Source organism: Coloeus monedula (assembly GCF_965178545.1).
Source record: "Coloeus monedula genome assembly, chromosome: 1".
Classification (NCBI taxonomy): domain Eukaryota; kingdom Metazoa; phylum Chordata; class Aves; order Passeriformes; family Corvidae; genus Coloeus; species Coloeus monedula.
In genome coordinates, this window is record NC_138781.1 from 46797150 (window position 1) to 46812917 (window position 15768).

Genomic DNA, 15768 nt, shown 5'->3' on the forward strand with positions numbered 1-15768 from the left:
TTCTTTAGATACAGTAATTAAACCTTCCTTTTCCTGCTTCTTAAGCTGTATTTTTTGAAAACTTTCCATTTTAGGTTTGTGATTCCTTTCAAAGCACTGTTGTTCCTTTGACACAGGCTGTTTGTTTTCAGCTGATAAGTGCTTGTCATCTCTAAGGCCGTCCCTGTGTCTAATATAACAGAAGGGAGTAGTTGTGCTCCTTTCTTCCATATGTTTCCAATTACCATGTACTGGGTGATAAAGTGTGTGCTCTTTGTTTCTGTCCAGTGTGCCATTAGTCCTAGTGAATAAATTACTTTGAGCTTTATGCAGCTGAACAGCTGGAATTAGATGTCAGGGGCATGTTGATCCTATATTTTAAAAGAAATCTACCTACATCTGCCTCTCAATAGTCCCCTCAATGACTAACTCAAAACCTTTTTCGAAATGTTTTGACTTTTTTTTAAATTGGAGTGTAGGTTACTAGATGAACTTACAACCCTGAAATGGCTAAAAAGCACAGTGTGTTGCTTTCTGTCCTGCTCCTTAAAGCAGGCTTGCGTACGCTTATCAAAAATTGATTGCTATCTCCGGTGTCTGGAAATCTCCACCCACAAAATGTGGATAGCTGTCTGTAGCTTTCCTGCATTATGTGCCTCACAACTGAAGACATCATGTGCACAACTGGAGAGGTGAATCCTTACCTCCACTGACTTCTTGTCTCTGAACTGACCTGAGGCCTCAGTCTTGTTGCTTATTATTGCTCTTACACTGTTTATTCTGTTGCCTTACAAGGACATGTAATTCTCATCTTTTGCTTTGGATTTCAGTTTCAGTCCTGAGACTGAAAGGCAACACAATCTCTTGAAAAATTTAATTAATGTGGAATCTGGTGGCTTCGCTTCACAAGTGTCATGTAGCAAAACAACAGATAATTGTGGCTGAAACTGTAATAACCAAGGTTCATTCTGGGTGAAATGTGCTGGCTTTTATTTGGAAAACCTCTGAATACAGACACTTTTTTTGAATGTTATCTCTCTAAATGTCTCTTGCTCCAGGGGTACCTTTGTTTGCCGTACATGGCGCTGCAGCAGCATCATCTCCTGTCGGATGTGAGCATCCGTGGCTTTGTTGCAGGAGCTACCAATATCCTGTTCCGTCAGCAGAAACACCTGAGTGATGCAATTGTGGAAGTATGGATCTTTGCATCTGAGCTGGGGGGAGAGTGGGAGGAAGCTGAGGTTCCATTTTAAACGTAGCTTTACAGTTTCACATACATGCCCGAGTTTTGAATTCCTTCCATATGAAATAAATTCTCAGCTGCAGAAGTTTATTAAATTTCTATGACTTGAGAGGACAGGGTTAGATAAGCTGTGCAAAACTATTGTCCATGGTTTTATACGTGTCCAATATTTGAATTTGCAGGGCACTTGTTAAATTTGTGTTGGTGGTGTAATTTTATTTTTCATGTCATGGGCTTTTTCATGGCTTTGTAGTGAGGTCTTCAAAAATAAGTGCTTGCAGATGAGACTCAGATGCAGGTACTAATTTGACTTCCTTCTGGTATAATCAAGAGGGTAAAAACACAGTATCTAAAATACCCACAGTGTCACTTCTAGCAAATAGACACAGCTATGTAATCAGCATCTGGTAACCTAAGATGGTTCCATGTAGGTAATCAACTTAATAAATAGAGGTGATAATCAAAAAGCACCGTACATCCCCTGCCAAACTTTCTGCCAAATCCTGTCAAATAAGCAGCTTTTACTGTGTGCCAGGGAAATGATCGAATTCTGGATATATCAGATATATCTGACTTTCTGAGAACAGCTAGTTCATTGTTTTCTCTGGCTATTTGTTTCTTGTTGGTATTTTGGGGGAGTGAGGGTTTAGATTTAGGTAGCAATATGTAGTAGTGTAAGTTTGTATAAGCAGTTTTGTTTAGATAAATGTTTACCCTTGGAATTATTTCAAACAGATAGAAGATGCTCATGTACAAATCCACGATCCAGAACTCCGCAAGATCCTGAACCCAACAACTGCTGACCTAAGATTTTCAGATTACTTGGTGAAGCATGTAACTGAGAACAGAGATGATGTGTTCCTTGATGGCACTGGATGGGAAGGAGGAGATGAGTGGATCAGGGCTCAGTTCAGTGCTTATCTTCATGCACTGCTTGCTGCTGTGCTGCAACCAGGTAGAACAGATACCTTGTCTAGGAATGGAGATGAGGGTGGACATGTCAAGCATTTGCTCTGTTGCTGTGTGGTCTGTCAGTGGATCTTCCTCTGCCTAAAGTTTCATTTTAGGCTGCTTTTTCAGTTGTCTTTGTCTGTCTTTGCTGTTTCTCGACAAGCTTGTCATTAATCCTTAGTTCATAGCCTTACAGACACTTATTACACAGTCTTCTTGATTTAATTGTTTTCTTCTTGATTTAATTGTTTTCTACTAAAAGTAGAAGTACCTGAAACCTGTGTATGATGAGACTGTTACGAATCTGAGTGTCTTCTAGACTGTATTGCAACCTGAAGTTAATTTTGGGAAACTATGTGGATTCAAGGAGACATGAAGTTAAGCATCTGTTTTCAGGAACTTTTGCTAGACTGTTGCAGCTCTTTTCCCTTCTTGCCATGGTTGTAAGTGGGGATTCACTAAGTGAAAAGTGTCACCTACAGGCTTTATAAGCTTTTGTTTCCTGGAGCTCAACATTTTTTGCTTTACCTCAGAAGGAATTCTCTATGTTCCAACCTTTTGTGTGAATATAAATAAAAGAATCAGTGGCTTTTATTTGTGGAAAACGTTTGGTTTACCCTGCACTCACCCTGTTAACTTCATTCTCATAATGATTTTTCTCTATTCACACTGATTCAATTCAGATTTTGTTTTGTGGTATTTGTGAGAAAACATGGAATTGAGAACCTGATTTTAAAGTCTGAAAAATGCCAAGTTCTTGGTCTGACAAAATTAATATTTTAAGAGGATTACCAGAGTGATATGAAATGTCTGGGAACTCATACTACTTCACTGGCTGGCTGTTATTTCCTATACTCTTCAGTGTTTTAAAGGGGTCGTTGTTATCATAAGGTTATTCCACAGTATTTCCTAGTGCAGTTTTGGAGTGGATTTGGGAGTTACTAAGTTTGAGTGAGTAATAACAGTGTAGCAAGGCCCAGTGTATCTGACCAAAACCAATGCAAATGGTGTTTTGTTCTTGGTTGCTACGTGGCCATTCTCTTTCCTTTCCTGTCATTGCCCAGAGAAAAAGTCAAGAGACATATGCTCGGATTATTTTTTTCCCAGTTAAGCTCTTAGAGCTTTATAAATGAACTAAAAATAAGAAAAATAGTTTAGCTTTTTTTTTTCCCCTCTTGTCCTGGTATTGTATATTTTTTTTTAAATAAAAATAAGCCATTTTTAAAGTACCCAGGTTTTAGTACTGGAGTTCTAATTGTTACTGGCTTGATAAGAGCCTGGAAAAATGAAATTTTTCTTTGCAAGAAAAAAGTAATTGATCTTGTAATTATTACATCTCTAATGAATTTCTGCAAATTCTTGTCTTTATTTTAATTTATCAGACAATGAAAAGATTTTGTCAGACTTTGGGACAGCATTTGTAACAGCCTGGAAAAATACCCACAACTACAGAGTATGGAATAGCAACAAGCATCCAGCTCTTGCAGAGGTAAATTCTAGGTAAGGAAACTTTTTTGTATTTACTCTAATTCTGGGCAGTGGTTTTATGAAGAAAAACATATCCAGAGTCAGGAGAAGTGAAACTTGTTCAAGTTGATTGTCCTCTGTCCGCAGCTACAGAAAGTTTGTCATTCCTCAGGAAGCATCCTCAGATGGTTCTCCTTTTTATTACTTAATCCCACATGTACAGGGAGTAGCTGTGTCTGAGGTTGTCACTGGTGGGGATAGAGGAGAGCTGGCTGTTTTATGTGTAGTTTCACTGAAATATTTGACAGTGCCAGGCTTGGTACCAGTGTTGGCTGTGCATGTGTTTTGTTTAGTGTTACTTTTGCATTTGTTTACTTTTGTTTAGTATTATTGTATTGCAGGGAGTTTTGTTTGCTTTAACTTTGTCAGTTGCTGTAGTCTGAAAAAGGTTTTTCCTTAGACCTACAAAGCTCTTTTGGTCTACTTAGGAGATGTTTTTTATTTGCTCTGTGTTGCTGGAAGGAGGTGCTTTTGACTTAGTGTGAAAAGGTTGTTAATAACTCGTCCGTAAATAGAAGACATCTTACAGGTAGTTCATGAGAAATCTATTGCTGAATAGTCACTGCAACCCAGACTTCTGTGAAGTGACAGAGTAGTACATCTCCAAAATATTAAAAAAAAATTTTTTTTTTTTTGGTAAAGCACAGAGGGGAGTACAGCTAATAATTACGGATACAGATTCATCTTGAAAAAGAAATTAATGTTTTCTTGGGTTTTTCCTCCTCTTCTAGCCATCCATTCCAGGGACAGTACTCTGTATCAGATGTTAAGTTAAGATTGTCACAGTAAGTACATAGTACCTTGATTTGTATTTTTTTAAAAGTGTGGTCAAATATCAATAACTGTATGACTGTTGCTATCATGAACTAGACAAGATAGTATTCTAATTGGCCATCTTCATGAAACTATACTCAATGTTCTCTCAAAACATCACCACATCTAAAGATGAAACATTGGCCTGAAATAAATAATAATTTTAACAAAAGGCTAATGCGCTATTTTGTGTTGGACCTTACATAATAGAGCCTTGATTTTTTTGCATTGCAATTATAAGGCTTTTGTACGTGTATTTTTAATTTGTCAGCTAAAGCTGTTAAAACTTCTGTCAGTGATTTGACGTTAGATCTCACTATTAGGAGACAACAACTTTTTTTTTCTTTCTAATTAGCTGTTTTTTAACACTGCTAGTACAGCATTGTTCTAAAACTCAAAGTTCACTGTATGCATACTGAGATGTGGTTCAGTTCCTTCAATTTACAAGTTACAATGAGTTTTTTGTAGTTTCTTATTGACCCAGACTCAGCTGAACTGTGAGTTGATCTCAACTGCTGCCTTTAGAATTCCAGCCTAAAATTCAGTGGTGCTTGTTTTTTCCGTAGCTGTTCAGCTCTAACTGAAGCCAGAATTCAGCCTGGGGTTTAAGCACCAGGCAAAAAGGATTCTTTTCTCACTTAGCTGTGCTGACCATAAAACAACAGTCTCTCTTCTCTCTCTTATTAATGGATGATCTTTCTACAAAGACTTAATTTGAAAGCTCTGGAGGTATCTGTAATGTTGCCCTGTTTTTGTCCCCTTGTGTGAAAGGAGAGTTACTAATTCTTCTGGGTAGTGTGAGATCAATGTAAAAGGACCAGTAGTTCTTAGTGTGCTTCAAATAATAAGTATTTTTGCAACGGTGACTTTATTCTGCAGGTGGGACTTTGGTACCAGATCCTCATCAAAATTACTTGCCTTTGCAAACTGAGCCTAAACTTGGTTTTGGTGTATTCTGTTCTTTCTGCTTTTTCCATCTACATTGAAGATTTTTGGAAGTGGGAAAAGAATGTGGCCTGATGTTGAGTTTCACATTAATGAGTTTGCAAAGCCTGAAATGTGGACTTGAAAGTTACAATTTAAAACTAAATGAGATTATTTTCAAGTGATTGTACTTTTGCAGTAGAACTGATTGCTTTTGTGCTTTTCTTTCCAAATGATGATAGTGTCTGTCATTTTCTTGCATTTCTTTAACAAAAGCATGAATGTAAACTGTCCTTGATCAAAAAGTTAATCTTAGAGACAAAGACACAAAGAAAACTCTATTTAGAAAAAAAAGGACTGATCAGTTACACTTACTGTTCTGTTTAAAGGTTATGTATTGGAGCTAAGAATTCCCAAAACCACTGCAAATCTGACTTTGTAATTCAGATCATAAATGCATTTTGGTAAACGTTTAGGAGAGATTGACTGAGTATTGGAATGGGCTACCCAGGGAGGTGGTAGAGTCCCCATCCCTGGAGGTGTTTAAGGAATGACTGGACACGGTGCTTAGTGCCATGGTTTGATTGGCAAGGTGGTGTTCAGCCATGGGTCGGACTCGATCTCAAAGGTCTTTTCCAACCCGATAGAGTCTGTGAAAGGTTTGAAGTGTGCTGTATAAGAATGAACCGTTGGGTGTTTTGATTTCCTGTCCTGCTGGCAGCATCTTTTCATCCTCTGAGAAGCTTGCCTAACTGATCTCTGTGGATGAGTGCAGGAATTGGGCTTGACCATATACGTGAACTATATATATGTATGCTCTGTAAATCTGTGTGTAATGACACTTACTTTAACTAGTTTATTTACACCTGGGAGTAATAAGAAGTCAGTCACCTAACAGTCTTCAGTATCTCTCTCTTTTTTAGCTCAGTGCAAAACAGTGAACGTGGAAAGAAGATTGGAAATGTGATGGTTTCTACCAGCCGGAATGTGGTACAAACGGGAAAAGCTGTAGGTAAGAAGTCTATTTAAAATCAGTTTACATCTAAGCCAGATCCTTTTTGGAGAAGCATCCCATTTCTCAGTTGCATTTTGGTTTTGTCCAAGTGTACTTTATAACATGCACAAATCAGAGCAACATTTTGAAGGCTAAAGCTGCTGATCGAGGCCCCATATATTGTGTAATAGTGGAAAGAGAAGCAGCTAGACAAAGAAATTAGTGTACATTCCTTTTCCAGTGTGGCCTGGAGATAAATATGGGAAGAGAGATGTTCAGGTAAGAGATCCCATGTAATTTGGTAAATACTTTGACCATACCACCATCTGCATTGAGTTATTCTCAACTTTGATATCACTTTGACTGAAACTATACAAAGCTGGTTGAGATCAGAAAAAGTCCTTGTGTCAGTTTCTGCAGATTTTGAAGCAGTCTGTAATTTTCTGGAAATCACTTGTTTCACTTGAACAGGGCCATCATCACAGTGTCATCTTGCAGTGTGAGATAATGGGAGTTCACTTGTTTAAGGGTCTGATAGTTGTTTGGCAGTAGCTGTGCCAAAAATTGTTTAACTTTCTCTTTTATTCCGTTGGAGTCTGTCTTTTCTTTTTGCTGTGGTGCACTCTGGCCAGGAGTGCCTTTCAGCCCAAAGTCTACCAAGCCTTCCCAGCCAAAGGACAACATAGGCCGTTTCTGCTGAGCTACTCAAGTAGCTACTCGAGTAGCTCAGTAGCTACTCAAGTAGTGTTCAAGTTATTTGAATATTTTCTGGCACAGACTCTGGAATTGGATTTTAAATCCCAAATTGGACAACTAATTGAGTAATTTTTAAATTAAAAAAAAAATATTTTCTTGTAGCAACTCAGTAAAGATAACACTTCACTACTGATCTTTGTTTTGTATTGCAGGTCAGTCTGTTGGAGGAGCCTTCACAAGTGCAAAATCAGCTATGTCATCCTGGTTCTCCACTTTCACACAGTCAACCCAAAGCCTTGGGGACTAAATGCTGCTTTGGCAGAATGCTGCTGGCTATTTCAGGTGCAATCTTTCTCTGAGCTGTAAAAATACCACTCCAAAATGTAGGAGGGGAGATTAACTACCCAGGACCAAAATAAGGTATATGTTGCTTGCAAGCAGATGTGGAATGTCATTATTCACTTTCCCTAGAAGTATAGAAGAATGGTGTCACCATACAGTGGGATGGCATTTGCAGTATATTGGTTATATTTAAAATGACTACTCTTTAAAACTGAGCCTTTATAAAGACATTAGCAAACAGGGCTTGTTGCAAGCCAAATGTGTTTGACTTTAGATTTGTACATTTTCTTGGATGTTGAAGATATTTATGTAAAGTAGTTCTATTTTTCAATCCAGATAGCCAAATGTTTGTGAATTATTGTTAGAAATAAGCAGAATATAAATAATAATAATTCCTCTTTTAGGCTGGATTTGAGAGAATCTCTGCAACCCTTAAAGGGTGGAACTTTCATGCTTTTACCTGCAAATTAAAATCAACAAGGTGTAGAGTAAGACTCTGGCTGACAAGGGGTTTTTTTTCCTCTATCCTCTGTATCCATGTAGAGTTGTTTGAATTAATCTGTCTCTAGATCTCTAGTGTTTCCAAATCTGTGTGCCAGTTGCAAAATCAGTAGTTTTTTTCAAGTCATGCAGTAGACCTTCATATTTTTACATATATTTTAGCTGAGTTTTTCCCCTGGGATGTGAATGGGATTCCGGTTGGAGAGATCTCTTCAGGGAAAGTATTACAAAGCATTTCTCCCAAATTGGGATTGGATCACAGACAGTTTTGTGAGGTCTTGCTCTATTAGGATGTAATTACAACATTGATGTAGTTGCATACATATGAATATGAAGTACTAAACCCACCCCAAACTAGCACAGTAGCAAACTCCGCGTGTTTTGGGGCTTTTTTTCCCCAGTAAAGTTATGAGGACTCTTCCAAATGAAAATCAGCTATGTGGATTTTCTGTGTCGACTCAGGGAATGTGCTGTTTGAATAATTGCTTTCTTCATAAGGAAAGTAACACTAGAATTGAGAGAAACTAGAACAGCTCAGTTCATATCCTTGTGTGAAGAAATATACTAGTTTATTTGAAAAGATGTGGCATAATGCTGTATTTCCAACGTACCATGCATGTGGTGTCTTCTGTATGCAAGCATATTGCACTTCCCACATTTCTTGGTTCCAAGGGAGATTATTTCCTGTTTTCTTGCAATGTGTGTGCCTCTCTATGCCTTCTGACATCCCCACATGTTGCTCTTAACATTTTCTACATTACATTATCAAGTGTTCCAACTTTTGTGTATCAAAAGGCTCTTAGTTTATTGCCTCATCAGTATCTGTCAGCATTTTGCCGTGTTCTTTTCTGGGGCCAAGATTTGTAGTCATGGTTATTTTTCCTGTTCCTCAAATAAAATGGAGCAGCTGTACAAGAGATAAACAAGAAGGCTTGAATGTTTTTAAGAAATTGTGTTTTAATTCCTTCTGTGCATTTGTAAAGCTAATAGAAAAGCCACACTTGCATCACATTGTCACTGTCCAGCAACTCGGTTGTCAGTTTTTTTGCTTCAGTGATTTGAAAACATGGGATCTGGTTTAAAGCCTTCTTTTAATTTTTTTTCCAGGACAGACTAGATAGAATGACTGTGGAAAACCTGAAAGTAAACAGCTAGTTTGAATAGTTTGATTTGAGAAGGGCAGAAAGGCCCCTAAAGCTCTACTAATTTATTGCTTCTGACACACAAGTAAGATGTGTCTATCAAACTGCAGCTATTGCTCCTGGTCTCTGTGTCTTTGTATATCTCCTAAAACTTCTGATGCTCTTTTCTGTTTTATTCCACAACTCTGTAATAGACATTTATATCTTTTCAAAGACTAGGTATTACTTTATATGCAGTGAAGTAAGACTAGAGCTGTTTATTCATGGTGTGTCTAGAGCTGTTTGATTCAGCATGCAGATAAGAAAATAACCCAAAATAATCACTTGCTTTTGTGAAATGACTAACGTATTATCTGCTGTTTGGGATTTAAGTGGTCAGGGTCCATGTTGTAATGAAGACTGAAGAAAGGTCCATAAGGGATTTAAGTACCTATAAAACTAACTTCAGCAACTTAAGGCATACCTAGGTAGATTTAGGCTTAGGAGCTCACAATGGTGAGTTCTAGAAGCCAGGCAAGTGGTTGGTATTTATGTGTACAAGCTGTAGAAGCAGGACCTTCAAGGATCCCTTTTCAATATCCTTTGTCACCTCCTAAACTGAGGTTTCTCTGTTGAATTCTCAGATGCTCCAAATTTATATGGCAAATTTGTTAGCTCTCGGCATTCCCCTTATTACCACAGATCCCCTCACTGGCCTAGGGGTTTTAGAAAGCTGACCTTTGTTTGTTTGTTTGTTTTCTGGTGGATTAATCTGAGGAAAGACAGAACAAGGTGCCCTCATCAGCTGCTTGTTGCTTTGTACAGTGACTCTGTTGTGATACTCCACAATTTTTCTCTTATGGCCAAGAAAAGACCAGACAGATCTTTCTCTGCAGCCTTTTTCTCACTGTCCCAGCTGTCTCTGTTGTGGAACCAAACATACAACCTGATTAAGAGTATTTTCCTTTCTTTACAAATGACAGAATAAAAAACTTATATTACTCTTTAGTCTTTTTAAGAACTGGTACCCTGCTAGCAAGTTGGACTCAGATTTAAACTCAGATTTAAACAGTGATTAAGACTCACGCAGAGTGGGTGGAGATGAAGGGATCTTCATAATTAGTTGTCTTCATTAACATCTACGTTTGCTCTCCAACATTTGCTTAAGCTTACTTTTGGGTTGTAGGAAGGCATGCAGCCACTGAGGTTCATCTAAGCTCATGTAGTTCTCTTCTTAATTTAATGCTTGTAACCTCTTTAGTTAAATCCAATGCAAATTCAAGTTATTTTCCTCTCCTCTGTTTTAAAATTTCCAGTGCAGGCATTATTAATTATTCAGAAAGATTTAGGCAGTCGACTTCCATTTCAAAAGCCCTGACATCCATTTCTGCACCATAAGAAACAATGGGTCCTAAGTGAATTGGTGACAGTCCCTCTAATCAGTCAGCTGTGAAGGTATTGTTACAGCTCTGTCGTGATTTGATGTTGCAAAGGTATTTCTGGCTGTCAACATGCAGCACACACTGACTTACAGGTAACACAATAGCACACCTCTCAACTTTCTGTCATCATAGGCATCAACCTCAGCTTTTCATATGAGCCAGCATTTGAGGAGCTGCCTGTTGAGCAGAGATATGAGATGTAAGTCCCCAAAACCCCACAAGACTTAAGTATTGCTGACCTTATATTTCATTTGACTGACGTGTTCAGCATCTTTCATCAGTCATTTTCATGTCATAACCTTAATTCCTCACATCAGTTTCCTCAAATGTCACAATTTAATTAGAATTTTTAGGTCAGTGTTCTGGTACATTGCACTTGTTTGACTTTGTACTTCTGTTTTAAGCACCTTTGTAATTAAATATAATATTTTGCATAAATGAGCTTCTGATTTCCATACAAATTATTACTAAGCAAAGAAACTAATGTGGCAGTATTTAATTGTAGAAGTGAAGGTGTGAATGCAGTTTTTAAACATAGAAACTATTGCTTGATAATTGAACATAAAAGTAATGTATTTGATTTTTCTTGTGCTGCTTGAAAAATAAAATACATCCAGCCTGTTAAAAGTTCTGTCTGCTCAAAAAGCTGTATTATTTTAATAAATTAATTCCACCAGAAGACATTTGCAGGCATCTGGTTTTGATATTGGTAGCTGCTTGTAATTCACTGGCAGTCTTTTTGAAATTTGTCTTCCATTTAAACTGGTTATGGATGCTGCTTTTTGCAAATTTATGACAAGAGGATCCTCTAGTGAGACTTTTTATTGTCTGTGGGGTGCTGCTTGTTGTGAATTGATTGAAGTCCTCAGGAGGTCACAGACCTCTCTTGCATCGATAAGAATTTCAAGTATAACTAAAATTCTGGTGTAGATTTAGCTTCAAAGTAACTTGTAATTTCTGTGGATTGTGACATCTGGTCAAAATCAAGATGCTGTGTAAATTAATTGCTGCACATCCAGTTCTCTGCCATAGTGAGCTGTTTTAAAACTTCAGAACTTCTACTGCAGCTGTCACTGTACCTGTCTGAGAACAATTTGGTAAATGGGTGCTTCCAGAAGGAGGAAACCAACTGCCTTGGGTAAGATTTAGATGTAAATTAGACAAAGGTTATGTCTAGAGAATGGTTGCAATTCCCTAAAATTTGTTAAGGTTTTTCCAACTGTGTGCAAGTAGTTGTGCAAAGACACTGAAAGATAAATTTACGTTGTGTTTTTTATGCACTGCAATTCCACTTTCTTGCAGGTGTTTGGTTTTCATTAAAAAGGGCAACATGGAGAGTATTCATTAAAGGGAGATTGTGTTATGATTAAAGATGTATGACAAATTGCTTCATGATGTTCTGAGTCTTTAATGCTGTATTAGAGAAGGGACTGACTTAAAAAGCAGGCACAGAGCTTTACTTGTGTGATGTTTCTGGTCTTGACCCCATTCCTTAACAACCATCAGAAGCAGTGTTTGGATTCATTAAAAAATATGGAGATGGATCTCTTCTGTCAGTTAAATAGTGACCCTTACTCAGATTACCTTATTCCCTGTAAAATGACATCATGTGTGCATAACATGTGTGCATCTGTACACAGGTGACTTAATCTCAGTTGGGATGGAACTTGGAAGTCTAGCTGTCTTGAGTCAAAATTGTTTAATCCATACATTGCTCCTCTTGTAATAATACCTCAAAATCAACTAATAAAGTAAGGGGTTTTTTTTTGATTCTCCACCTGAATTTATTGACTAATATTGATGAAAGCACAGTTACTGTTGGCTTTAATAGTAGCAGAGAACAAACAAGAAAAGCAGATTTTGTAGGTGAATCCAGATCACCAATAATGTGGCACTGCTTTCTGGAGAATAATCAAGCAAGAATGTTTAGATTAAAGGAAGAACAGGTATTTGAAGTGAAGGCAGATGTACAGCTATCATCTTGTCTTAAAAATAATATGGGAATTCACATCACTTGCATACTGTATGAAATAGATGGGAAATACTGGAGAAAGGAACTCAGTTGATTTCTCATCTCTGAAGAAATGCACACAGAAACACAGTGGAGAATTTACAAGTCCAGGCATACCAGAAAGTGGCAAAAAATAACACTGAGCTTAACATACTGCCTAATACGACCTGTGGTTACTGGCTTTGGCGCTGTGAATAATTTGTGTGTATATGGATTTTGCCATGTGCCAAAGAGCTGGCTGAAGCATATGTCAGCTCTTAAATTTTGGAAATTGTTTCGTGGTTTTTTCTCTTCAGAAAAAACATGTGTTCAGCATTAAATTAGCTAGCTGTGCTTCTTGGGCTTTCCAAATAAAATCTCAGCATTGAGATTTATCTTGATGTTTAGCACAGGACCGGAATAGCCTGTAAGGTCTACATGACATCACTGCCTTTTATTGTTAGTTTATTTTATTGCCCTGTTCACTGGCTCTTTGGTCCTATTAATGCAGTAGAGGGTCCGTGTGTATCCAGCGCAGTTCCCTGGTTGAGGAGATGAAGTCAGATAATGCTCCAGGTGCCCAAACTTCAGCACTTCAGTAGTGGCATGTGTACAATGCCTAAACTCTTCCTTTGCTGAAACAGGGTGCCTGGTGTCACAAGTTAGACCAGGCCCCAGAAGAGCTGTGTGGTTTACAGGAGCTGGGCAGAAAAGCTCACACACAGATACTTCTCTTTCACCTTCATGCCTCTTCCTTCTTCCATGTCAAAGGCTCTGTGCCTCAGTACTGACCCAGGTCTTGCTCTAACCTCCTGGTTCAGGCTGTTCACTGACCTCTTCCATACTGGAACCTGGGAGGTGTGTGAAGATGTGCAGATGCCATATAGGCTGGCTCCTGGCATCAGGAGCCATCCCTGCATTTTGTGGAGTCTGCTGATACTCCTCCTCTGGGTTTATAGGCTCTGTAAGAACTCTGCCTTGCTGAACTGTACTCATGAGAAATGTTGTAGGGAGGAGGTGTTTTAAATACTTCTGAAAGTGGAACTAAACACAATTTTGTGTGGCTAATGTTAAGCATGAAGTGGAAAGAAACTGGTTTTAAGAGTGAGCCTGCCTCATTTATAGCTCCTTTCATGTAGGGATCCAGAGCCAAAGCCAGAAAGCAACTTGAACGTAGCTGGAAATGGGAAACAAAGGAGGAAAAACACTAGTCTGGCTAATAAGTTCAGTGGTCTGCAGGTTTGTCCTTGGGTGTCCCTTAGCTGTACTGCAGTGTGGCAGGTGCTTGTGCATCTTAACAGAGGCATTGAGAAGTGAAATAAATACTGTGAAAAATGGTAGTGCCTTAAATCTTAAAAATAACATTTAGAATGTTATCAAATTATTTTGCCCCCAAACTTAACTATCTGTCTGATCCTGTTCTCTGTAAATCTTGGCACAATTCACTGTCCCAGGTCTGATCGTTTACAACAAAAATTAAACTTGCAATTATGTATGTATTTAAACAACGGCAAAAAATGATTGAATGCATTAAAAATTAGCAGAGGCCAGATCATTTTTTTTATTACTTTAGGTAAGGGAAACTGAAACTCTGCAGGACTGACTTAAATTAGCTTTACCAGAAAAGAGGTAAACTTTATTGCAAATGTAGCAGAGCTTGAGGACCCGAGTTGATTCATTGAAACTCGTATGTAAATGTACTTCAAAGCCAAGTACAGGCTCAATAGGCTAAGATTAGGCTGAAGCTTTGTAGTAAGACACTAGTCAGATCTCCATGAAAGCTTTAATCATATTTGCTCTATTTATGAAATGAGAACTGCATTTTTTTCAGCTGTTGTCTTTGTTCCTGCAAAAGTCTTTCTCTAATTCTACCACTAGTGACCACTTCCAGGCAGATGACAAGGCTTTGCCTGCACAGTTTCCTTCTTGAATTATGCAAGGAAAGAATTTAGACTGGAGAATAGCATTTACCAGCTCTTTTCCTTTGGGGATGAATAGTGGCTCAGCAACTAGTTGTGTAAGTAAACTAAGTATGTCTTTAGCAGTCACTGGAGAACTGTTCACCACTTGACTAGTCTTGTCTTTAAATGCCTTATTATTAATAGCAAATATATTTTAAATAAGGTGCTATATAATCTTGGGCCACATAAAATACAAAACATACAGGTAACATACAGAAAAAAAAATTAAAAATGTAGATGAGCAGGAAGTCACATAGACTGTCTGTATTTCAAAAGATGCTCCTAAATGGATAAAATCAAGTTCTTCTAGGTTCTGTGAGGCAACTGTGACTTAGAGCCACTGCAATTTAGTATTTCCTATTTAGTAATTCTTATTTTCTATTCAAATTCACCCCTTTTTGTTTGTTTGTTTTTCCTTCTGTAAGAAACTACACATAAGATTTTAAACTCAAGTCGAAAGTTCTCAGTAACAGAATGAGCCCACTCTGTTCCTTCATTAGCTATAGATCACCTGCACTTAAAACACCAAAGCCTTTCCTAAAGCCTAATGGAGCCTGGTAACAGTAGAGTGAAGTGAGAACCAGCCATAGAACTGAGCAGCCAATCCAGGCTGAGTTACTTGGATACAGCTCATGTTTTTGCCTGAGGTATGTGATATTCCAAACTGCGTTATAAAGGAGTATTTATTTATATGTATGCTCCCTTGCACAGGCTTGCAACATGAAAGCAGTATAAACAGACCTATCAGCAGGAGCTCCTGAGTCACCACACACCTCTTACCTAAAAAAATGTGGGTGTTAAAAAAAAAGTTTATGTAATGGTAAATGCAAACATGGTATGTCACCTTCATTAAAAAAAAAATTGGTAGCTTGCCCTTGTTACTCTGAGTCCCATAAATCCTCACATGGCACAAAATGCCAAAGCATCCGAAACAGTTTCATATAAGGGAGCTTTCTTATCTAAAGTCCCTTTTCTAGTCAAAACCTTTAATAATTGTACAAGACAAAACTTTGTAAAGCCCCTTGGGACCTAGCCCAAACAATATATAGGTGTTGTCTTCATTGAAGGCTGCAGCTGTGTTTACTGCACTAAGAAACAATTAAGGAAAAGCCAGCAACAGTCTGGACAATGGAGTAAATAAATTTGCTCTTGAAGACTGAAAGTAGGTCTGCTATCTTCTGAAATTACAGAAAGCATTCCTCCTTAATGCCTGCTGTTCTTCGCTTTCAGTAGGGCAGAATTGGTGCCATGAGTGCAGAAGTGCTGATTTACAAAAATGGTAGC

At 38.0% G+C, this 15768-nt stretch overlaps 1 protein-coding gene across 1 annotated transcript in view; it reads left to right on the forward strand.

Moving 5' to 3' along the window:
• The window catches only part of AVL9 (AVL9 cell migration associated), a 40596-nt gene extending 29736 nt beyond the window's left edge, over positions 1-10860 (forward strand). Inside the window, exons 11-16 of the mRNA XM_082281617.1 lie at positions 1038-1172; positions 1958-2177; positions 3556-3673; positions 4432-4485; positions 6361-6449; positions 7340-10860. Of these exons, the coding sequence (XP_082137743.1) occupies positions 1038-1172; positions 1958-2177; positions 3556-3673; positions 4432-4485; positions 6361-6449; positions 7340-7434 (711 nt within the window). The 3' untranslated portion in view covers positions 7435-10860. The remainder of the gene's footprint in view (positions 1-1037; positions 1173-1957; positions 2178-3555; positions 3674-4431; positions 4486-6360; positions 6450-7339) is intronic.
• The last annotated feature ends 4908 nt before the right edge of the window (positions 10861-15768 follow it).